General features: G+C 45.1%; 1 protein-coding gene across 4 annotated transcripts in view; it reads right to left on the bottom strand.

The window, feature by feature from the left end:
- The window catches only part of adgrg6 (adhesion G protein-coupled receptor G6), a 109,018-nt gene that overhangs the window by 40,360 nt on the left and 42,491 nt on the right, over positions 1-26,167 (bottom strand). For all 4 annotated transcript variants that reach the window (XM_085246456.1, XM_085246454.1, XM_085246457.1 and 1 more), the window contains one exon: positions 10,563-10,628. In XM_085246456.1, the coding sequence (XP_085102582.1) occupies positions 10,563-10,628 (66 nt within the window). The remainder of the gene's footprint in view (positions 1-10,562; positions 10,629-26,167) is intronic.

The following is a 26,167-nucleotide window of genomic DNA, read 5'->3' as shown; positions in this document are numbered from 1 at the left end:
TTCATTTCTGTTAGCTTTAGATAAACCACTAGAGGACTTTTCTGCAGAGTGGTATTCAGGGTGCAGTGCACTATCAACAAAAGGAGACTGAGCTGGGGCTTTAGAAAAGAGAGGAAATGACAACAAAGATGCTGTGTCAACCGTTGAGTCCTCAAAGTTCTTTTGAAGATTCGAGGACAGAAATGACAACACAGACACTGGCATGTGAGCAGTTTCTGAAAGCCTTCGCTCTGCAGGCTGGGAAGATGATGACAGGAGGAGGGAGGGGTACCGAGGAGCAGCAGAAGGTGGAAAAGGAACCAGGGTGGGCCAAAGGGGATCAGAGGCCAAGGGAAGGGTGGGGCTGAGTGGGGAGTACTGGGGTATGACGGTTTGAATGGGGGAGGCATGGGCGGAGGTGGCTGTAAATTCTAACTGAAAGAGAGAAAAGGGAGAAGTAGGAGGTAGGATACTGGATGAGGAGTAGTGAGGGATCTGGAACGGCTCGTGAAAGGGAGGAGATGGAGGGGAGAGAATGGATGATCGATGGGGAATGACGTGCACAGAAGAGTGTATGTGTGCATGTGCGTCTGTATATAAATTGTTAACCAGACTACTGCTGGCTACAGCTAGTCCAGCTTTACTGCCCAGAGGGTTTAAAGAAAGTGAGGATATCTGGGCCTTGTCTTCCTTCTGTGGCACAAAAGAGGAAAAGATTTGTTTGGGGAAAACCACCTCGGCGAGGAAAGAAGGGGAGCTTAGATGTGCCATCGGCAAAGAAGGTGTTGGCTGCATGAAGAGGTGGGATGAAGAGGAGGGAGGAAGGGAAGACGGCATTGCTTGCAAACTCAGTCTTTCCAGTTGTGCATAGGAACTTTCCTCTTGTTTCTGTCCACTTGGACCGCTGCTCTTTGGAAGCTCGTGGTGGGTTTGAGCTGTTGTCAAAGTCTGATTAAGAGTGCTGATGGATGTTTCTGGTACCAGTAGGTCTGATGAGTGATCTTTAAAAGGCTTGATGCCTGCTGCTAGGATGCTGAGCAGGCTTTCTGAGCCATTATGGAAATGTGTTTGGGTGAAAAAATGTTCACTTCCTCTTTCAGAAGGAGTTGAGGGTTGGATGAAAAGGTGGGAAGCACTTTGCGGGTCTGAGTTTCTGGCATCAGGTCCAGTATTGGGTTCTTTGGATAAGGCATCAAATTGATATAATCTATAAGGACTCCTTTCCCCCACAAGTTCAGTCATGTCATACATGAATGGCCCAGAGCCTGATGAATATTCATTATCCGGTATCTCCTGATCTGTCAGGTTACCCGCAGCAGATGTTTGGATTTCACCACCACTCATGTTCAGGAGTGACCATGATGAAGCAACAGGTTTGTTCTTCCTAATGCCAAGTGCTGATAATGATGACAAAAACAATGACGACGATGATGACAGTGGTGCTAGCCCAGCCGCAGCTAATGCCTCACTTTTATTCTGCTGCAGAGGTGACCCCTGAGGTGAACTTGAAGTATGAGATTCAGGAAGGAACTTTAAGTCCTGAGTGGTGGTAGAGACCTCCGTTTTGGAGGTTGACTGGTGAAAAGTTTTTGGTTGGGACGTAACAGAAGAAATATTTAGATGAATGGTTGCAGGCGTCGAGTCTTTCAACCCATCTGTGTCTTTGAATCCAGTCGTTGGTGTGAATTTAAGCCTGGCTGTGGATTTGAGATCAGCTAATGGAACAGCAGGTTTTGTGATGTGAATCTCCACCCTAGGTGGTGCTTTAGTGGTAGCTTGATGTCTTCCTCGGTTTGGCCTCTTCCTCAAAGGGGTTGAAATGTACCCCAGGGAAATCTTGGATCTTCGATACCGTGGAGGTCTTTGGAAGGGAGCAGGGGGTCTGGGGCGGGTAGCTTCAGATGGACCAGAGGAACCAGGGACTGAAGCTAAGAATCTGGATTGATGAGCTGAATGATGGGGACTGGGGGTTTGAGCGGGGGGATTCAAAGGACTGGACGTAAGAGATCTATGAAGAGAAGCTCCTCCAGGAGGATTGCGAAAAAACGCAGACCTGGTTTGCCTGATTTTGTGGACTAAAGGAACTGGATGTCTAGGGGTTTGGGAAAAAGAGAGTGCAGCAACAGTAAATCCAGAAGTCTGTCTTCTGAGGTAACCAGCTGGCCAAACAGTCAGGGACCTGGACTTCAAGGCCATTGGCTCAGGTTGCTGAAGCATAATTTGAGTCTCCTCCACTGTCACCGGGATATGGCCGATCGAAGCAGATGTAATTATAGTGAAAAAGCAAGTTACATACAATAAATAAAGGTAAAAAAATGCATTTCAAAAATAAACCACTAATATAGGACACGATATTTTTACATAAGCCATCTCAACATCCTTCAGTCACAGACAGTATTGTAGGATTGTACAGTGATTACTATGTCTGTAACAGCGATATGAAACAAAGGAGTGCATGAACCATACGAGAAGAAACCAAAGCAAAAGATATGACATGACTATAACTAGGTTAGGCTGATTAAGCAGTTAAAGAGCTAAAAAAGGAGAAGGAAACAAAAAAGACCCCCAAAAATAAAGTTTCATGGGCCTTAGATCCTGCAGTGCAAACACACAGCTATTAGCAGAAAAGCCTCACATATTCCACAGGAATGATGAGGATTGGCTAACACTGATCTTGGTTTAAGAGCTAGACATGGAAGTGTGAATGTTACCCCAGGAAGAAGCAGCAGGAACAGCTATGTTAGTCTCTGGTTGGTTAGTAGTCATGAACTGCAGCTGGCCAGATGTTTCTGGAACAGTGTGTAGAAGAAGAAATGAGAGTAGGGACTAAAAGAATTAAACATGCTGGAGAAGAGTAAGAACAAATCAATGTATTATTAAAAGACGAAGCCCGAGGCCTAAAACTATCCTCAACAGTATATGACAATCAAGATCTTAAGACACAGGAAATAAAGGCCAAGTCCAGATAACCAGAATCAACTTTTTGGGGACACGTTTATGTTTATAAGAGCTGAGGCTGTGGCACAACAACATCCAATCATATACAGTTTCTGTATCTGCTGCATAAATACTACTGTTAAAAATCCATGCAGTTAGACAGTGACAGCATTATTCATGCCAGTTTTGGCAATGGTATTACTGTTCCTCTTACCATGCAGGGTGGGGTTAGTATCTGGATGGTTAGTGGTAAAAGATGAAACAGCTGCCGTGCTGCTGGTTGGCTGTTGGGCTACAGGAAGTAAACAATCACAGATTATCAGTCATCTGAACTGACACATGCTGTCGCTACATCGCAGCCTCATAGAGCTTCATATAGAAATGCCATATTTCTGATGTAATGTGGTATCAGTGATCAGTGTCACAAATAAACTAGAAACAAAGACAGTGATTAATATGAATACGTCTGTTGGTACATCCTTCCTGCTGTCGCCAAAAAAAGCGCGCATGATATATGTTATGATGCCAGCCGCTGCATGTTGTGACCACATTACATAAATCAAACTAAATTCTTTGAGCTGAACATAACACGTTAATGAGCATGAACACCAAACTCCACCACATGTGGAACAAACTTCCTTTGTGCTCCATTGGGCCGTCCTTGTACAGTAACAGGTGAGTGGCCCTGCAACCTGCAACCATCAAAGGTCAGACAAGCACAGGGCCTCACAGTGGACTGAACGCACCCAGAAAAGTTGGTGTGAACGTACCTGTGCACCCTCAACTGTAGTCACAAACGAGCAGGTCACAAAATATCCAACAACAGTAAAATAAAGTGTAAATATAAACGTAAAGTAAAGCTGTGTTTTGAGGCATGGCTTTTATTGTAAGGATTAAAAGGCAGCTATTGAATGGAGCTAGCAACATATGAACGTCTGTATTAGATGTCGTCGGGATGTTTGTGAAAAAGAGCTGCTTTTTGGAGGGAAAACAAAAAAACACAGTGACACTGACAGAATAACAACTGATTCAAAATGCTCACAGTGGACTACATCCTATATTAATGCGTTCAAAATGCATCAATATGAGAACAACAGCAGGTAAAACAAACCTAAACTGTGGAGACGTCAATACGATGCTGTATGCTTTATTGTGCTTTAAGTTGAATTTAAGTTTTGGTTTTTTTTTTTGATTAGTTAATAATTCAGTAAATCATGCGAAAGCAACTTCTCGCTTTGTATCTGTGAAAGGACCCACTCACTTCAAGGCAGTGAAAGGCCTTAAAAGCCACTTCTTCTTCTAACTACCCGTCATTACAGCACATTCATGAAAACATAAAAACCTCACTCAGTGACAATTTATACGAGTTTTTCCACATGTGTAAGTTTTCTCTCCTTATTCTAAGACTAATTTGAATCAAATCCATTACTGGATTGTAAAATATGACTACATAATTATTTTAGTTTATAAAAACTACAATATTTTGAACTTTGAAGTCACATCATTTGGGAAAAAAAGTAGTGTTTCGTGTGATGGTTACAAAATCCTGTGACCATTTACCATCGTGTCCACTTGGATTTGGGTTTTAGCAGCAGCTTTTTAATCTTTCTTTAAAAAAAAGATTAATTACAACAAAAACAGCTGTTAACAGAGTCATAAAGAATGGCAGCTACTGACAACACTGTATATGAAGATAGTGTTAGCTACCTTACCATGTGCTGTGCTGCTGGATGCAGAAACATTAGTATCGGTAGATGCAGAGGTAGGAGCTCTGGTGGTGGTGGTGATGGTAGTATTAGGCAAAACTGATTAGATCAGATTGGATTATGTCAGTAACACAAAAGTATCTTGGATTCAACGACACATTAATGATGCATTATGAGAAATGTGAAACTTGCTCACTGAACAGGTTATTCTAACACAAACAACTGTTACCACTCACTGTTGAGGTCAAAGGTCGACTGCCAGAACAATAACTGGTACAGAAATATTCTATCTATGCTGTTTATCTAACACCACAAATACCACTGATTAAAGATTAAATGTTATGTAGTCACAGGAGAGGTAAACTTTTAATGTTAGGAATGACAAGGAATTGAGTCGTAGAATTCACCTGCATGGTTAGCAGGTAAAGACTAAACTGTTATTGTCCTGCTGGTAAGGCTGCATAAATCCTGTGAAGATTTTCTTCTTCATGTGACTGTCTGCAGATACAATAAGCTATGCGCCAACCTGAAGGAAGCCTATGATGAAACTTAGATGTGTAATTTTACTGGTATTTAATTTTACATGACTAGACTGGGAGGGGTCCACCTGAAAAGGTGGCAAAATTATTTAGCCTGATGACATTTGGGAGATAAAAGTCCTCATGTAACTTTCAAGTAACAATTTCTCTATGTACACACTGTGTATATGTGTTCTCTTGGAACCCATTGATTAGTCTTATGGATTAGCGTTTAGAGGTAACAGCCATTTTTGAGGCTTCCTGTTCAGCCTGTTTAATCGTAAACTCAATAGTTTAGGGGACACATTCATTTATTATTATCTTTGTTAGGTTTTGCACAGGAATCAAACATGAAAGCAGATGAAGCCTTACCAGAAGAGGAGGGGCTGGTTGCAGCGGAGGCGGTGGTACTGATGATAGAGGTTAGAGGCATGCGAGTGGAGAGAATGCTGGGAGATGGAGTGATGGTAGAGAGGACTGATGATGACAAATCAAAGGATAAGGCAGGACGAGAGGATGACACATGCAAAAACAAAGTGGTTTTAATGCTAGCGTGAGCGTGTGCTTTTTCCCAAAGCCCAGTTTGAGTGCAAATGTTCCAGAAGGTCTAAAACTCTCACATGCACATATTACAAACAGATATATATAATGTAAGCAGCACATATCGGTGCTTCATTAAAATTCCATTAGGAATGAAAAGTTCTTATTATCCTAATCAAACACAGAGAGCTGATTTTTCATAAATTCCTGGGAAAGTTCATTTAGAGCTACAACTTTTCAGTTGGAAAAAGGACGACAGAAAGGTTAATTGACTAATGAAAAGTTTGATGAACTCCGTCTTCAAACGCAGCATTAGATAATTTACTCGTCTGTCAAGCGGACGGGTTCATCAGAGCTGAATTAGTTGAGTATTCTCACAGGTAGTTAATGAATAAGAGAATGACCAAACTGATCTTAGAGGGGCAAAATAGCTTCAAGCTACTTTTCATGGCTTCCTGGAAGGTCAAATATGGCAGAGCTAAAAAGGTTTGAGATTTTTATGAGGGAAATCTCTCTGAAAACCATTAAGAATAACGGCTTTGTGGTGATGAACTATAACTGAGTTCCATAAAAAAGGTCTTTCTTTGTGGATGTTGGATGAACCCTAAAAAGTTTATCCTAAATTAGAGTTAGATGAAACAGAAGAAAAAAGGGGAAGCCTCTACAGAAAAGGTATTTGACTGAAAAATCCAGAAGCTTAAAACCAACCAAAAATGTTTAATAATCATTTAAAAAAAAGATGGAAGGAAGAAGGGAAAGTAGGGGGAGGAACCGCGAGGTGATGATAAAGCAAAAGCACTGAGGGGAACAAAAATGGCACAGAGAAGTGGAGAAGGTGAAGATGGAAAGGAAGGACAGAGGCTGCATGAAGAGGAGGGTTGCTTACCGTGGGTGTTGGCATTAGTAGTGTAGATGGTGTTAGTGGAGTCAGTGGATGAGGTGGCAGGAGAGGAAACAGCTGGTGGTAGTGACAATGTGATGGGATGAGAGAGAAACAGATGCAAAGGATGATAAATGGATGTGATGAGGAATGAACATCTTAAATGTACACAGTAGGGGTATTGGATCTGGGCTTCTCAAGTGTTCTCAGCATCGTTAATAAAGAATGCAAATTATTCAACAGTTATGTAGTCATAATGATAAAAGCTCTCTTTTTTTTAATCAAAGCTGACTGTGTGGGTCTGTGTACCGCTTACAACATAATCACACTAACCAGCAGCAACCAACCAATAAGTGATGTGGATTTAACAGCTGAGACTGTGGCTGCTGTCAAAACTTACCACACAGTCCGGTTTTTTATTTTTATTTTGTCCCGAGCTTCCTCTCCTGCCATCGTCAAGCTGACATACACAGCTCAGTCTCCAGAGTTTCTCCAAGCTCTTGTTGACCAAAGGGTTTAAAGCCATGAGACGGTTTACACAGATTAAGTTTGATTATGTCATGTGGAAAGGCTTGAGTCTAAGCATGGTCACAGATGAGGTTTTGAAACAATGAATTCTGTACCATCAAAGGGATTTCAGAGGTGGACTGAAACAAGAGGTGATAAAGTCTACTCATGAAAAGAAGTTTGTGCTTCAGAGTTAAAGTGAAGTCAAATGTGTTTGGGAAAAAAAAGACAATGCTGGTGGTTCCATTTAACTTCTTCCACCTACATCTCCCGAACAGAAGTCAGAGTTATGTTTTTCAGGACAGCTACACCTGAATTAGCTTCACCCACTGAAGCACACCCACTCAGGCCTTCTTCACTCCTCAGACCACCACCCTAACTTTCTAACAGCTCTACTCTTCAGCTGACCATTTATTCTTTGTTCCATCGAGCTTACGAGTTATTATATTATCACCCTTTCTAATGGCTTGTTGAGCTGTCTGTGCTCTTAATTTCTATCCTGCAACACAAACTGTAGTTTAATTGGCTTCACTTCCATGCTCTCATGGCGCAATCGCACAAAAACTGACCTTTAGAAATACAGTATGTCCCTCTGAGGCTTCCATAGTTCTGGATAGTGTGAGAACTGACATTTCACATTGGGTCAATTGGGTCACATTACTAGTTGGCCCACAGCTACTGTTCTGACCAGAGCTCACTGGTAAGTCTTGGATCATGTGACCTCTTTGAGCAAAAGAAACTGGTGGAGGTCCATTTTCCTCGAGGGCCACAATCTGTGCAGGGACAGCATTCCAGTTTTAATGGCTATGGCAGCAGCTGAACGGCACCCTGGGGGATATAGCTTTAAAAACGTTATTTTGTTTCTTCGGGTATGATCTACTTTGGAATTAGAAAATGTAATTAACCGAGCATTCCTGGATAGATTCTTGGCAGATCCACGTAGACTGGTGAGAGTAGGTGACATGGGCCAAATGCCCATTTTTATTCTTTCCTCCTTTATCAGCCACTTGAACTTATGAAGGCTGATTAAATGAATAAAGCAGAGTGAAGCATCTGTCTCCATTTCAAGAATGTCCTCATTTGAATGAATCTGACTGAGATTCCATTCCCTTTTGCTTTCTTTTCTTGTCCAGGCTCATTAATGTCACATATGAAGCCCAAAACCATAAATCAAAGGGTTTTGCAATCTGCACGACTTTCTCTTTTCTCATATGTTTGCTTTAAATAAGAAAACTGACCCAAAATTCATCTTCTTTTTGTGTATTCACCAAATCTTCAGTGTAAATGTTGGAAATTTTAATTTGTAACTGTTTTCTTCATGTCCCAACTAACAGTTATGCACCAGTCAGTAACAGAAGGACCTAACAGCAAACACAGATGTGATGATCAGGAGGTCACTGAGGGTTTTCTGGCAGAAAAGCTTTAGGAAGTACAATAAACCCTGGACAAAGGAGTCAAGCACAGGCGTTTGACCCGGGAGAACGAGGTTTGTATCGCAAAAACTGTCAAAGTCAATGACAGCGTGAAGAAGTTCATAAGGTTTATTGCAGGTTTAGGTAAGGACAAGCTGTGCTCTTCAAATTATGCAGCGTTGGCTTCCAAATTCCAAAACTCTGACATCACCAGAATGTGACCGGCCTGCAGTATCATTAAATGCGGTTCTCTAGAAACACCACAAACAAAGTTGTTGATCACAATTATATTGATCTTCTCACCTCTTGCCAGATTCATCCTTGAACAAACTAGCATCTCTTCACTGTTCAGAGCAGTTTGACAGCACTGGGAATGCTTAAAGGCTAGAATATGTTCAGGGCTTTGGGGAAAGCCAAGGATCTCGATCCAAACCTGAGCCTGCTTTCATTTAGAAAGTTTTTCTTAACAGGATGTTCAAAATTCAATTAAGCGTCTTTCTCTTATGAGCACATTCCCAAAAAACCTGACCCTTAGACACTTCTTCACAAGGTGGAAAGCAAAGCTTGACAGAAAAAACCATCATAGTGTGAAGCTGAATAAGAAGTGTAGGCACCGATGCACTTGGTTTACCTTTATAAAAAGTTCATGTGGTCACTGAGGAAAACTTTTATATAGATGTCAAGGCTGTACAATGCCTTCTGTACTTGAACAGTTCAAAGTGTATACACTGCCAGGTTCAGCCCCAGCACTATAGCTCTTGTATATATTCCATTCGCCTTCAAACACTCAAACTGTCACTTTTTCATGGTCAAAACTCTTTTCCCTTCTTACTTCCTCTGAGGTCCTTACAGCCCTTGCATTTTTCACCAAACTGTAACACAGTGTGAAGAGCTGACTAAGAACAGAGACTAATAGATATTTGACAGTTTTGACAGCACTAATGTCAGAGGGAAAAGACATCAATGCAACCAAGGAGATGCGATGCAATGGCACAAACCCCATGTTTAAAGAACCCCATAATTTATTCTTGGTATCTGCCAATCAGCTGTTCTGAGCAAATATTTATCTGAAAAGGTTAATGTTGTGCTAGATTCACTTTTGTGTTCTTCACTTCTGTCTAAGCTCTAATGAACTTTGACTGGTGTGAGTGTGTCTGTCACTGTGATCTGGATTAAGCAACCAGATGTAACAGAAAAGGTAAAGTCAGTGACTCATTAAGACAAAATCTTACAGCTGATTTTGTTGTGAGACCTACGGAGACCTACCTGCAATAGTCTTTTACCATTTTTACTTCATAATAAAAATGTATGAAATTATGCAGACTCTGAAGCAATTTTGTGAAAAGATGTTTTCATTTAAAGGAAGAACTGATCAAAAATGTTTGTTGTCATTTGTGTTTTACATATGATTTCACTAGCTGGGCCCACGTCCTCATTTTAGGTTTGACAGTGTTTTGGTAGGTAAAAGTGAATGCTTTGACATGAATTGAGCTGCGGTTTGGGGAAGGCCTCGAAGGGGACTGGCAATGGCTCCCGGGCCTGGCAGATCCCCATACACTAAATAGAAATGAAGAAGTTAAAGAATTGAGAACAGGGAGGGAGGGTGGGGCACGTAAACAAGAATGAACAGCTTGCAGAACTGGGGGAACCTATATACAGTAGATGACAACCGGAAGGAGCGTGTTTGGAAGCGTGGTCCTGCTCCTGAAATTCCGATACATAATCTCCAGTAGTTGGCGTTACCCAACATACTGATGTTATCTGTAACTCCATCAGTTCAAAATTTCTGTTAGAAGAACAGGGTATTTGTCTTTTTGTTTCTGGTTCTTTGGTCCAAGAAGAAGAGTATGCATGACCACAGACAGTAATACATTATCGTTTGATAAACTTCGATTTAACAAACTAATTGAATTTACTTATTAAAGATTCCTGGCAACACTTTTTTCTTTACAATAAAAATGCTCAAATGCTCAGTGCAAGTCTGGCCGTGAACATCACACACAACAAACAACAACAGAGGACGTTCACGGGGGGAAAAGCGGTCTTTTCAGCAATTGTGTCAAAGAGTGTGATCGTTTCGTACCTGGGCAGCCCAGCGCAGATGGGTCACAGTTATTATTGAGGGTTGCGTTGCTCACTGGGAAGACGCCTGGGAGGAGAGGAGGAAAGATTTTTAGTCTGATAAACACAATGAAATCTTTACACTGGTTAATGCTTAAAGATTTTTTTATTTTAGAAAAAATAATCGCAAAGTATAAAATTTTTTTTCAAAATAAAGTAAAAGAAATGAAAGAATATATATTATTCATATAATGATGTCATATTTTAAGCTCACATGTCAATCTTTACACCGTTACACTGATCACAGTCTGATGTTAGCATGTTTCTGCGTGACTTATATCGCCAACACCTCCTGTGTGTGTGTGTGTGTGTGTGTGTGTGTGTGTGTGTGAAAGGGTAGAAATCCACAAAAAGCAGGAAAAAAGCTCTCTGAAGATGGTGTCCTGTTTAACAGGTACAAATAAGTCTGGAGTCCGAGACGGTAAATGTGAGATCCTCCAGCACTAAGCTACTTTGCCTGGTTGGTACTTCAGCTCCATACCGCAGATGTAAAATGTACTCTCAGGGTTGGAGTAACTCTGGCTTACTGTGTTTATGCCTGATACCAGTCTGACGCAGCAGACCTGGCTGCATCCGTCCGGCTCAGTTTTGGGTTTTTATACTAACAGTTATGTGATCAAGGTTCAACCCAAGTGCCTGAAGTGCTTATCCATTTCTGGCTTGTAATGAGCTGAAGCCTATCCCAGCATGCATTGGACATGAAGACATGGACACACTGAACAGAGTGCCAGACGAGTAACACAATCTTCTATTTCTCAAAGTGTTTGCTGCTTGTTTAAGAAAGTTTCCCACACCATTTTAATGGCGTGCAGATTTCTAATCAATCGGACTTTGAGGTCTGTGGTGGGTGCAGATTGGTTGCTTGCACAGATCGAGCCCTCAAAGTTATATTTCAGGGACAGTCTGTCTAACCAACTGTGTGCTTACTGCAGCCAAAAATCAAGCGCTCCTTAAGTACTTTGGCCATTTGAAATGTAACCCCGAGCCTGGCTGCAGCCCACACATGCTGCATATTCACAGACCATTCAGCAGAGTGGGTGGACGGGCAGACGGAGAAAGCTGAGACTTTGTTTGAGAGGAATGTGTTTGAGAGATGTCAGCAAATCATCGCAGCATTCAGCCGAGTGAAAAAGCAGGAATTCAGTAATCGTGGATAGCATGTGGATCAAAAGAGGTGAGGAGGGCTGAGGATTGTGCCCAGTCATAATCTACCTCCAGCTCTCTCCCTTCGTCCTCTTTTTTAACCTAACACTCTGACTGACTGTCACCTTCTCTTATGTTGCTTCGGTTTTTCAGTGCTGCCCTCGCTTTTACATTTTCTCCCCTTCCTGTTCTTTTCACAACCTCAGCACAACGAATCTCCCATTTTCTACTCCGTGTGCTTCTATTACCTCTTTTCTATTTTCCTCAGTGTACTGTAGCAGACAGATAATCCACGGTCTCTTTTTCACAGTACAGAAGTGAGAGGAAGAAAATGGGGGGAGATGGAGATTGGGCTCTTTAGGAACAGGATACCTCAGCCCACTTATTGGTCTGGACTACTTTTGTTGGTTTGGACAAGTTAGCTCCAATGAAAGGAAACTTTACTTCACAGCAGTATTCCTCTAAACCAGCAGTTTTGCCAGTTTGGTGTTTGTCTGAACCAAGTCTGTTACCTCACCCCTTTTCAACACCTTTGGCAGAAACCGGACCGTGAGCCAGAACTTAAAGCCTGACTTCAGTCCTAGACCTCATCAAAGCTCAGGTTTGGGAGTCAGCAGACTAAACAAGTTAGTCTAGGTGCCCATGCATCCAAAAACATCAACCTCCTTTGGGAGGATGTCACACATATCAGTAGATCCTGATCAGATGCCTAAATCCCCTTACAGTAAAATGAAAATGAGCAGTTCTAGTTTGAGCTCCTCACCCTGTCTCCAAGACCAGCCTGATGACCCTAACAGAACCAAATCTCCCACAGACAGCAAAAACCCTGAAAACCTTAAGCTCATGACCCTCTCCAGTCAGGCTTCATGTTCACATGTCCACTGCCTATTTCAAGTATGCGAGTATCAGACAACTTTCGTTCATGAGCTGTACTTTAGCCGTCTCCGTTTTCCAGCTTTGCGTCGTATTGTACTCCGTCTCATTTTGCAGTTGTTCTTATGTGTTATGTGGCTGTGCTGTCTCCAGTGTCTGACTACCAACAACTGAACTGTGGATGTCAAACTCTGCTCATGCCACCCGCCATCTGTTTGGACTGCAAATTTTTGTTCATTCTTTTTTATTAAGATTTTAACTTCTTTCTTCACGGTGTTGGACCACAACAAGGAATCAGAACAGCAAACTCCCATGACGCCCATATGGGTGGCAAATCATGCAGCCACACCTTGCCCCATCCTGACATGATAGGATGGGGCAAGGTCTCACAGTGGCTTCTGTCACGGATTGCCGGGGCAAGCCGTGTGGAATGTAGGAAGGACCCAAAAGGCAGCAGCTCTGGTGCAGGTGAGTGTTTATTAACAGGGGTGGGTAAGTACAAACAGCGGTGGCGACAAAACATGAAACTGGAAACCTAAACTGGGTAAACTAATAAGACAAACCAGAACGAGGATGCAGGGAGGTCCGGAGAAATACAAATGGGAAGACGCAGGGAGACCAAGGGGAAACAACACAGACGAACCAGCAATTACTAAGACAGAAAATACAACTTAAATACACTCAGAGAACACAGGGAGATTACACACAGGTGGGAAACACAGCTGGGAGTGATTAACATAACGAGACTAGGGAGGCAAACTGAAAACACTCACATAAGACGCAGACCTTCACAATAAAACAGGAACACACGGGCAGAACAGAGTAAACACTAAACAAAGGAAGAACAGAACCAAAATCGAAGAGAAAACACAAAATGCTGGGTCAAAGGGACCCAGGATCATGACAGAACCCCCCCCCCCCCCTCAAGGGCTGGCTCCCGACAGCCCAAAAACAAAACAAAAAAAACAGAAAACAACCCGACCAGGGCGGGCGGAGGGGGTCCAGGACGGAGGGCTCGAGGCAAAACAAAACAGGAGCACCAGAAGGCCAGAAGACAAAAAGAAAAACAAAACACAAGTCCAAAACCAAAAGAAAAGCACACCAAAGCACAGGAAAACCGAGTCCAAAACAGAAAAGACCAGGGGGCCGGCCAGGGGGCCGACAGCACAGGAGTCCAAAACAGAAGAGTTCAGGGGGCCGGCCGTGCGGAAGGCAACGGCGGCCACTCAGGCGAAGAGGGTCCGGGGGCCGGCCGTGCGGAAGGCAACGGAGGCCACTCAGGCGATGGCGGTCCGGGGGCCGGCCGCGCGGAGGGCAACGGCGGCCACTCAGGCGAAGAGGGTCCGGGGGCCGGCCGCGCGGAAGGCAACGGCGGCCACTCAGGCGATGGTGGCCGGCCAGTAGCCTAGCCAGCGGTCTAGAAAACGGCCGCTTAGCTCCAGACCCAAACGAGGCCGGGCCAGGCGAGGCTGAGGCCACAGCAGGCGGAGATGATGAAGCCGGGCCAGGCGAGGACGAAGCTGAAGCCGAACCAGGCGAGGACGAAGCTGAAGCTGAACCAGGCGAGGATGAAATTGGACCAGGCGAAGCTGGAGCTGAAGCTGAAGCTAGACCAGGCGAGGATGAAACTGGACCAGGCGAGGCTGGAGCTGAAGCTGAAGCTAGACCAGGCGAGGATGAAACTGGACCAGGCGAGGCTGGAGCTGAAGCTGAAGCTGGACCAAGCGAAGCACAGGCAGAAGCTGGACCAGGCGAAGCACAGGCAGAAGCTGGGCCAGGCGAAGCACAGGCAGAAGCTGGGCCAGGTGAAGCACAGGCAGAAGCTGGACCAGGCGAGGATGAAGACTCGGATGAAGCTGGACCAGGCGAGGATGAAGGCTCTGAGGCTGGACCAGGCGAGGATGAAGACTCGGATGAAGCTGGACCAGGCGAGGATGAAGGCTCTGAGGCTGGACCAGACGAGGCTGAAGGCTCTGAGGCTGGACCAGACGAGGCTGATGATGAAGCTGCAGCCGGCGAGGAGGATGATGAAGCTGCAGCAGGCGGCTGGACGGGCTCCTCGGGCCCCCCAGCTGATGAGGTAGGAAGCTGGACGGGCTCCTTGGGCCCTCCAGCGGAGACATGAGACGAAAACCGGAGCGGTCCTTCGGACCCTCCAGCGGAGACAGGAGACGAAGGCCGGAGCGGTCCCTCGGACCCTCCAGCGGAGACTAGAGACAAAGGCCGGAGCGGTCCCTCGGACCCTCCAGCAGAAGTCAACACTAAGCCAGCAGTCATGGAGTCTTCTGGCAAACACGAAGGCAACTGGCAATGCACTGAGCACTGGCTCTGCCCAGGCAACGCTGACATGGTGCAGTTCTCAGGTGGCTGCATAGACTTCAGGGGTCCAGAATCAGCTGGGGACTGAGACCTAGCCTCTGGGGAAGCCCTGGAGCGGCAAACTGTGCCAATGGCGGCTGAACCGCGAAAAGCCCCTTGAGGTGATATTAGACTTTCTCCCTGCATGGAGTGAATGAGTGAAACCGGGGATACTGGAGCCGGAGCTACTGGGGCCTGCGCTACAGGCGGCACTGGAGCTACTGGGGCCTGCGCTACAGGCGGCACTGGAAGGGACACGGGTGGCTCTGGGGCCTGCGCTACAGGCGGCACTGGAAGGGACACGGGTGGCTCTGGGGCCTGAACTGAAAGGGACACGGGTGGCTCTGGGGCCTGAACTGAAAGGGACACGGGAGACTGAACTGAAAGGGACACGGGAGACTGAACTGAAAGGGACACGGGAGACTGAGCTGAAAGGGACACGGGAGACTGAGCTGAAGGGGACACGGGAGACTGAGCTGAGGGGGACACGGGAAACTGAGCTGAGGGGGACACGGGAAACTGAGCTGAGGGGGACACTGGAAACTGAGCTGAGGGGGACACTGGAAACTGAGCTGAGGGTGGCTGCCAGGGAGCTAACTGAGCTGAGGGTGGCTGCCAGGGAGCTAACTGAGCTGAGGGTGGCTGCCAGGGAGCTAACTGAGCTGAGGGTGGCTGCGAGGGAGCTAACTGAGCTGAGGGTGGCTGCGAGGGAGCTAACTGAGCTGAGGGTGGCTGCGAGGGAGCTAACTGAACTGAGGGTGGCTGCGAGGGAGCTAACTGAACTGAGGGTAGCTGCGGGGGAGCTAACTGAGCTGGGAGTAGCTGCACAGGCGATACACAGCTCGCGTTGACATCCGCCACACAAAACACAGCCCCTGAATGAACAGTCACGTTGTCTGGAAAAGACACAGAGTCCTCACTCACCACAGCCGGTAAATTAGAAGTCCGAACGTCCGGCTGTGGGGTGGCGCGTCGGCGGCGCGATCGGCGTTTCCTCCCCGCAGACGGCTCCGACGGGCCGGGCAAGATCACATCCGGCGAGTCGGGCAGCGAGGCAGGAGTGGCTGAGAGAAGGTGAGGTGTGTGCTGGAGAAAAGCCTGCATGGTCGGAGGAAGCGATTTTAGAAGCCATGGCAGGCCGGAAAAGAGCCGTTGTAGCCGGCTTTCGACGGTGCGGCGAAGCTCCTCTGGAGGGTTTTCAAGCCACAGCCCGAGGAGAATCTCCACGTTATATGTAACGTCGTCCTGGAGCTCCTCGGACGGATTTACTGCTGCTGGGTCCATGGTGGCTGGTTCGTACTGTCACGGATTGCCGGGGCAAGCCGTGTGGAATGTAGGAAGGACCCAAAAGAATAGAATAGAATAGAATAGAATAGAATAGCCTTTATTGTCATTGTACAGAGTACAACGAAATTGGAGTGCCACTCCCTTGGTGCAAGTTTCAATAATAAATATAAATGTAAAATATAAAAAGTACAAAAAAACCAATCGTAAGTACTCAAACAATAGTATGTACAATATATACAGGATAGCAGCATTAATATAATGACAGTATGAATAGCAGCATAATATAATGACAGTGACGGTATGGAATAGGTTCAATTGTTTTTGTGCTTATTTACTACGGTGATAGCTCTGGGAAAGAAGCTATCCCTGAATCTGTTTGTCCTGGTTTTATGTGACCTGTACCGTCGGCCTGACGGTAATAGTTCAAACAGTTGGTTGCTGGGGTGAGAGTGGTCCTTGATGATATTGCCAGCTCTGCTGAGGTACCGAGAGTTTGCAGTGACCTCCAGGCTGGGCAGAGAGCAGCCAGTGATCTTCTGGGCTGTGTTGATGACCCTCTGCAGTACTTTCCTGTCTGCAGCTGAGCACCCTGCATACCATGTTGTTATGCCGTACGTTAGGATGCTCTCTATGGTGGCTCTGTAAAATGTCACCAGCAGCCTCTCCTCCAGGTTGTTCCTCCTGAGCACTCTCAGAAAGTGGAGACGCTGCTGGGCCTTTTTAACCACCGCTGTAGTATTTGCAGTCCAGGAGAGGTCATCAGATATCTGCACGCCCAGAAACCTCATGGAGTGTACCCTCTCCACACAGCTCCCGTGAATGTAAAGTGGGGCCGGGTCTGCTCTGCCCTTCCTGAAGTCCAAGATAAGTTCTTTAGTTTTCGTGGTGTTCAGTTGGAGGTTGTTAACTGAACACCACTCAGTCAGTCTGTTGACCTCATCTCTGTAGTCCGACTCATCCCCCCTTGAGATGAGTCCAACCACTGTGGTGTCATCCGCGAACTTTATGATGGTGTTTGAGAGATGGGTAGGGGAGCAGTCGGATGTGTAGAGCGTAAACAGGAGGGGACTCAAAACACATCCTTGTGGAGACCCGGTGCTGAGTGTGATAGTGCTGGACCGGTGGGGGCCGAGTCTGACAGACTGTGGTCTATTTGTCAGGAAGTCCTTGATCCAGAGGCAGATGGGGGTGGAGAGTCCCAGGTGAGACAGTTTCTGGACCAGGATCTCCGGGATGATATGATTGAATGCTGAGCTGAAGTCCAGAAAGAGCATTCTCACATAGCTTCCTCGGTGCTCCAGGTGACTCAGCGCAGTGTGGAGAGCTATGGTGATGGCGTCCTCGGTGGAACGATTTGTCCTGTAGGAAAATTGGTGGGGGTCCAGAGTGGGAGGCAGACCGGCCCTGATGTGCTGACAGACCAGTCTCTCAAAGCACTTCATCACTACAGGCGTAAGTGCAACAGGCCTGTAGTCATTTGGGCTGGCCACAGCTGTCTTCTTGGCAATGGGGATGATGGTGGAGGTTTTGAGGCAGGGCGGGACGGTGTTTGATGACAAGGAAAGGTTGAAGATTTTAGTGAAGACTCCGGTCAGTTCGTCAGCACATGCTCTGAGAACCTTTCCATGTATTCCATCAGGACCTGCCGCCTTCCTGGGATTCACTGACCTTAGAACACACCTCACTTGGTGCTCCCTAAGTGTTAGTGTGCCAGTGCTGGGGGCGGGTGGAAGTGGTGTGGCAGCTGAGGGCTTGGTCGTCTCAAAGCGGGCGAAGAAACGGTTTAGATCCTCAGCCAGTGAGGCATCAGTCCTAGATGTTGCCTGGTTATTGCTTCTGTAGTTGGTAATGTGATTGATCCCCTGCCACATTTTTCTGGGGTCGTTGTCAGCAAAGTGATCTTCAATCCTCCTCCTATAGGCAGCCTTAGCTTTCCTGATGCCTCTACTCAGGTCTGCCCTGGCCGCCCTATACGCAGCCCTGTCCCCTGACTTGAAGGCAGTGTTGCGGCTTTTTAGGAGGGATTGCACTTCGCTATTCATCCAGGGTTTTTGATTTGGAAACACCCTGACCCTTTTGTTGACGGTGACATTGTCAACACAGTTCCTGATGTACGAGAGTACAGTGTCCGTGTACTCCTGGAGGTTGTGGCTGGAGAATAAATCCCATACAGTTGTTGAGAAGCAGTCCTGCAGTTGAGAAAGGGCTCCTTCAGGCCAGGTTTTTATTGTCTTTGTCTGGGGCTTTGTTTTTCTCAGCAGGGGGGTGTAGGTGGGGGTGAGGGTGAGGGACATGCAGAGGTGGTCAGATCCAGCCAGGTGGGGGAGGGGTGTCGCTCTGAAAGCATGCCTGATGTTTGAATAGACATGGTCCAAAGTGTGTTCTCCTCTCGTAGCAAAGTCCACGAACTGGACAAATTTAGGAAGCACAGTCTTTAGGCACGCTTTGTTAAAGTCGCCGGCGACAATAAAAACCCCATCGGGGTGGGCAAGCTGTTGTTTGTTTATGGTGTTGAGCAAGAGGCTGAGAGCCGTGCTAACGTTAGCATCCGGCGGTATATAAACAGCTATCACAATAACTACTGTAAACTCCCTCGGGATGTAAAAAGGTCTGCACGAGACTGCCAGAACCTCCAAATCAGGAGAACAGTGTGTGTGAATGATCCTGCTGTTACAACACCACTCGTTATGCACGTAAACACATAGCCCCCCTCCTCTGCTTTTACCTGAGTTGCTGTTTCTGTCATGCCGGTGTAGCGTGCGGCCTGCTAACTCGACTGCAGCGTCGGGAATCAGCGGGTGAAGCCACGTCTCCGTAATAAGAATAATGCTGCAGTTACGTGCAAAGCTTGTGTTGGCTATCTGTAACTCCAATTCGTCAAGTTTGTGGGTGATGGATCTGGCGTTCGATAGGAAAAGGCTCGGAAGTGCTGGCCGGTGTGGATGTTTGCGTAGCCTAGCGTCTGAGCCCGACCGGCATCCCCTCTTCTGCTTTCTTTCCCTCCGTCGCCTTCTACGCTTGCTGGGCGGGCAGACCATCCACGGTGACCCTGGCGGTCTCGCTATCTCCACCAGGATGTTGTGTGTTCGCTGATAGTCGCCAGAAACAGACAAACTATATTTAAAACCTAGATCAATTAGGTTCTGGCGACTGTAAGAGATGGCGGCGTTGCAAACATTCAAAAATATCCACATTAAAAGTAAAAACGAGCACCAAACTGGAGAGCTAAGAGCCGCTGCACCCGTGCGCGCCGCCATCTGCCATCTTGCCGACATCACAAAAGGCAGCAGCTCTGGTGCAGGTGAGTGTTTATTAACAGGGGTGGGTAAGTACAAACAGCGGTGGCGACAAAACATGAAACTGGAAACCTAAACTGGGTAAACTAATAAGACAAACCAGAACGAGGATGCAGGGAGGTCCGGAGAAATACATATGGGAAGACGCAGGGAGACCAAGGGGAAACAACACAGACGAACCAGCAATTACTAAGACAGAAAATACAACTTAAATACACTCAGAGAACACAGGGAGATTACACACAGGTGGGAAACACAGCTGGGAGTGATTAACATAACGAGACTAGGGAGGCAAACTGAAAACACTCACATAAGACGCAGACCTTCACAATAAAACAGGAACACACGGGCAGAACAGAGTAAACACTAAACAAAGGAAGAACAGAACCAAAATCGAAGAGAAAACACAAAATGCTGGGTCAAAAGGACCCAGGATCATGACAGCTTCACCCGTAAAACCCTAGTGATGGCAATGACCCACGCCTTTTATCACACCTCGGTTCGTTATTTGATAATAGTGTGCCAACCACCACATGCGTTCTGTTTAGAACTTAAGCGTCATGGATCAAAGGTGGAACATCTTCACAAAAGTCCAACAACTTTCTTTTTCCATCACGTGAATCTAAGAGAGAAGATAAAATCCTGGCTCCTCTGAGGTGTGCAAATGTTCTTCAGCACTAACTGTGCTGACAGTGATCGTGTCCATGTCCTATATTTTATTTTGACTTTTGCCTCTTGTTCTGTTTTCTGATTCTCCTCTTGTCTCTGTGCAGGATGTTGTGATTGGAGATTAAAAGCAGCATCGTGCTGATAAGCAGGTATGCCGAGCCCGTTAACAGCACAAAGTGTTGGGCCAGAAAGAGTGGAGGCAGATGAAGAAAGTTGTCACTGGTAATGAGCTTTAATTTAACTTGCTAGACAACTAAATTGCTTTGCCATTATTGTCAAAATATATGACAGGAAAAAGCACGAAGAGATTCACAGTTATTTTTTCAGCGACGCTTAATCAATTGTCCACATGAAGCATATCTGAATTTGAGACAAACAAAAACACAAGCGATCTGTTCTCATAGCAGCTCAAAATGCAAATTTCCTTTCGTTGTCAGCAAAGGCGCTTATGTTCGCCCCGTATGGCTTCATCAGGGCGTCGCCGTGCTGACAGTAGCTCATGAACTGTAATTAATATGATGACTCGGCACAGGACAGCGCACCATAACTCACCGTGATAAGTGGAAAACATGTTTATACTCGAGAGCTGTTTGTCCATATTTATGGGCGCCAGATGCGGTTAAAGTAATATTGTGCAGCATTTTCATATAAACCAGCAGTTGACACTTGTAATAACACTGTGGCATGTTAACCAATATTCAGCTCGTTGAAGCTTTTCCATGTGAGTGCCTGGCTGGATTTTACTTGGGAAAAAAAACCCATGTTCCTCTCTGAGCTGGCAAAGATGAACCGAGATTTAAATTCTCTCTCTGCGGTCTGGCAGGATGGCAGATGACTTCAAGGCATCCTGTAGAACAGCTCTCATATGAAGCCGTGTTTTGTTTCTGAATATTTCCCCAATGAATACACATAGCTTTGCTTTTGCCACACTGCACTTCTAAATTAATGTGCATTATTTTCAGGCCATAAAACATACGGTCCACTGTGTCAAATTAAAAGAAAACCACTCCGTGAATAAGTCCTTGTAGCAACACGATTAGCAGCTTGTAGGTGTCTGCCCCCCCCCCCCCCCCCAGCATCAATAGGAGATGAAAGGCAAGCTGACGTGCAAACACACACACATGCACATGCATGTACAATATAAACTGTATGAGCACATAGCCTCCATCACCACTGGCCTCATTAACAGACCAGAGAGCCACATAAACCTGGTTTGGCCAGCGGCTCTCTGCTAGGCTCATAAAAAAGGAAAGAGCCTTTTCAGGTAAACAAAATCAACAGCACTTTTCTCCGGGGAGACATAAACGAGTGTGAAGTGTACTTGGAACAAAAGCGTCCCCGCAGACATCATTAATACAAAATATTTAGTTTTAGTTTAACAGTCACCATTTTTATGCTTCAAAGGACAGATCATCCAGTTTTTGTTTCATTATAAAGTTTTTAGATAGATGGATGGATGGATAGATAGGTAGATAGATAGGTAGATAGGTAGGTAGATAGGTAGATAGATATCAGACATACATTTCTCCCACTTGATACACAGACTTTGTTTTTTTTCTGTCACTTGTTACTAGGATTTCTTGGATTTCTAGGATTGCAGCCTGGATTTAAAGGTTAGCTTTGGTATTTCCACTGCATCCTCCAAGTCTGCATTCTGGGTCCACCTTATCCATTTCTACACATGACAGAGATATCTTGTAGAAGTCGCTTAAGGTATGAAGTAGAGATGGTGATGGCAGTTTATTGCCTTTGAGTGTATTTCTTCATTGCTATTGTCACTGACAGTACAGCTAAAAAGTAGAAAAGAAAAGAAACACGGGAAAAACGCAGGTAAAAAAAAGGCAAAGCCAAAGATGACATCATCAAATGGTGATGAAAACCACACAAAATCAAAGTCCACTGAAGCTCTGGCAGGTAAATCCAGCACTCTGTGTCCACCAGCACTGGCCACATACTAAAGGCTATATGAACCCTCCTCCTAAAGTGGAAGAAAACATGCTACAACACAAAAATATAATTCAGGGTGAACTGTTCATCTGAATAGGATGGGCACCAACAAACTGTACCCTCAGAAGTGAGCACACAGTCAGTGAAAACATCATTACAGAGGACCGTTTAGTTTTAGCAGCGTGTCTAAAAAACTGTTCGTTTGCTTACAGCTCAGCAAAGATGGTTGAGACTTTTTTTTCTTAATACCTTTAGCTCGTTAGCCAAACATGCAAATATTAGCATGAAGCCTGCGTGTTTAAGAGCTCTGCGACCTTCAGATGGGACCTCACATGTCTGCTCTGATCCTTTCCTGTGCATCTCCATCGGGCTCAGACTAAAACACAACAGTTCGCTCAGTTAATCCTTAAACTGTGGCTGCTGATCAGAAACACTAACACTCCAATGCTCAGTGACTCTCAGTGTTCCCTCTCTGGACAGTGTGCACGGCCAGCATTACTGCACGCTGTCCTCTGTTACACAAAGACGTTTTGAGACCTGTTTGAAGGACTAATTTCATTTCCCCAACATACTGGACCAAGTATGAGAGTATGATGTAAATCTAACTGCTTCATTCCACTTCATGGAATGAACTTTTTCTTTCCAAGCACATACAAAGCGCTTTTTAACTATATAATAAATTAAATGAAGAACACGGAGGCGGGGGGTCAACGGGCGGCCAGGGCCACTTTCACTTCTAAGAACTCATTTTAAATGATTATTTATTTAAATAATAAAACACAGCTTTGTGTGGAACTGTGTCTCTCTGGGAGTTCACAAACAGTTTTTAGTGTATACACCTAATTATTATTTATTAATTATCAATAAGCTTTATCAATACAGAACAATCAATTATTCCTGACTCGCCTCAAAAATGTCTAATTCAATGACAATTAAAGATCACATAACTGAAATTCCTGAACATTAATTAAACTTAATAATAGTAAAGACATTAACAGAGAGGTCACTGCAAACAGCTGGATCACCACCAAATAAGGACAGATGATTTAAAATCTGGAGCTCAATAATTATTCAGTTTTTAAGCAAAAATTTAAAATATTTGCTTGTTTTGTCCAAAAATCTAAAGACGCATCACATTTTTCTTCAATGAATGACAGCGAATGAAATTAAAAAGATTCCAGGGCTTTTTCAGACTTTTCCAAACCTTCCCACTGCTGTTACTGCTTCTGTGTAAATGGCATTTATGTGTATCTGAATCCATTCGCACAAGCTGTGACCTGCATTTGAACCTCTGCTACACAAACCTGTGAATGAGTGTGACATCAAATCATTTCTAATCTCCGAGCAGCAGACATCTGCGAATGACTCCCAACATATTTTATTCTCCAGACTAATCCTCTGTTTGTGTTTCCTCCTGCTGCAATTATCCAGTTTCCCTGCAGGGACCAATTAAGTTCATGTCATGTTTATTTATTAATAATTCTGCTGCGATTGCTGCTGAGCAAAATGCAGAAGGCCAGCTGCAGCAAATGTGATCATCTAGGGATACGAGCAAAAGTTACTTTCATTATGAGTTGATATGATACGATTACTGATGTTTAATTTATAATATGTGAAAGAAGAGACTTTAATGGTGTTTTAATCCTGGGAACCTGTGGATACTGATGATGAAATGAAAAAAAGTGTTTAGTTTATCTAACAATGCATTTCTGTATCGCTGGATGATTCGGCTGCAGGGTTATGACAGTATTTAATGCACAGAGAAGAGATGCGTGTTGCATCTGTACAGTATATGGATGCGGATTGCTTTAATACAGGCCAAAAAAACATCCTGGTAAAGTCAAGGCTTCAAAGTGCATCCGGAAATTGATGGAAGATGCCACAGAGCATAATCTACAGCTTTCATACACAGCTGATAATCTGAACCTATAATAATCTGAGAATAATATATACAGAACCTTTAAATAACTGCTGCTGGGGAAGATCTTTTGTTTTGTGATTATGTTTTGCTGATTTTTCTACATTAAAGAAACATGAATCCAAAGGCTACCGTATTAGAATGATAAAAGGAGACCGTTACATATCCCAGTTCATGCATTAGCACAAGCCAACACACACATAAACTCACACTCACACAGGTGCACACAAGGTGTTAGCAGCACTCACCACTAGCTGGCGCAGTAGTTGTTAAGTGAATACAATGAGGGTAGCAAACTGTGAAGAGAGGGACAGGTTAGTGGGCATGAGTTCCAAAACAATACAGGCAAGAATCATTGGAGAGATCTGTAAATGCAAATGTGAGGTTGACACACTTAATAAACAAAAGACAGAAAGTAAGTCATCAGTCACTCAGGCAGCGTTTAATCTTCAGCACATCAGTCAAACCAGCGTAGGTGGTCTGAAGCTCCAGGAATTAGGCAGATCCCTCAAAATCAAAAGTGCGTGTCTGCAGATGTGTGGAGGTTACCCGAAATGGAAATGCCTGCAGTCTTAAACACTTGTTGTTGATGTCGCTCTGAAGCTTGTTGTGCACTGTGTGCTGCACCATGTCAAAGCTGTAACATGAAAAACCTCACTCATGTCTCGGTCTATAAAGTCTCTGTATGTGTTGATCTCACAGATAAAGTTTCAGGTACAGCTAAAGTGAATGCCCCCACCCCCCGGAAAAGATAATGTCAGCTTCTTACTGTAAGCGCAGGACAATATGGAAGGTTAGTGCAGAATCATGCATTTCTGAAAAACCACCACAAGTCTCAGAGGTAAACAGGCATGCACACACACACACACACACACACACACACACACACACACACACACACAGAAGGCTCTTTCTTCAGTGGGTACAGTGTTGGCTGGAATTTCACTAAAACCGCTGTGGCTAACCTCCTGTGGCTATACGCTCGTTTACAAAGCTTTAACTAGGAGGTACTGCACTGTCGGTGCGCGCACACGCGCGCACACACACAAACACAAATGTACACGCAGGTTTGTACCAGTGGGTGTGTGTATGTGTGCAAAACATGTTAATAAAAACAGTGAGAAATCTTTAATAACTGAGTCATTTAAATGTACATGCCTCCATTCGGAGCGGTACAGTAGCACACATCTGTGTCTGTGTGTTTCACCAGCCAAGTGGGTTTGTGGACCAGAGCAGGAATCACAGCGATTTCTGATCAGCAGCCAAACAGGTTGCTGGAGCTGATTAAGTCACCAGGCGCAGCTAAAATCTACCAGAATTTGGCTGAAGTCTGGTTCTAATTTTCCACGCTGATAGCAAACAGACTGAAGTGCTGACTGAAGAGTACCTGGAGGTGTGTGTGTGTGGGAGAGACATGCGACTTCTTGGTGCCACAGTAAATGGGAAGAAAAATGTTTTCATGGCAACGTTTAGTGTGCACACTCAGCAAATATGATGTGTTAGAACGTCTCTCGGCTCTTCCTGACTCCTCTGTGTGGACCGCTGGTTCCAGCTAAAGAACAGAGTTTGAGTTTTTTAGTTTCTTCTTCGTGTTTCAGCTTTTCCACATTTGCTCAGTCTAATGTTGTAAATCAAAGAAACGTGTCAGCGTGGCTTCTCGATTTAACCGCCTTTTTTCTGTGTGTTGTGGCAGGCTGTGGGTAATGTAATGCTGACAATGATTCAGACCTCTGGGTCGGACGCCACCGCGGTGACGCAGCCCGGTTGACTTGAAACACAATGCTTCCTAGTGTGAAACACGAGGTGTGAGCAGAAGCTTACGGGAACGCTCGATGCAAATGAAAAGCCTCATTTAAATGTGCCTGCTTTTAGCGCCGCTGCTATTCTTAGAGTCTCTCTGTGATGGCTGCGGGATCTCTCTAAAAGTGTCAAACTGGTCATCATTCAACTTCGGTTTTATTTTTCGGGAAGTGGGCAACGATGCAGCGAATCTGCCAAGCGGTTTAGATCGTGACTGAAGATGGCGATGTGTCGGTGCAGCCAAAAATCTCCTTCACAGTAAGAGTGCTGTGTGCG

This window comes from Mchenga conophoros, linkage group LG15, assembly GCF_057382185.1.
Source record: "Mchenga conophoros isolate Kocher_MC1m ecotype Shallow Benthic linkage group LG15, M_conophoros_male_GT1.1, whole genome shotgun sequence".
Lineage (NCBI taxonomy): Eukaryota > Metazoa > Chordata > Actinopteri > Cichliformes > Cichlidae > Mchenga > Mchenga conophoros.
This window is presented reverse-complemented; position numbering and strand designations above follow the sequence as displayed.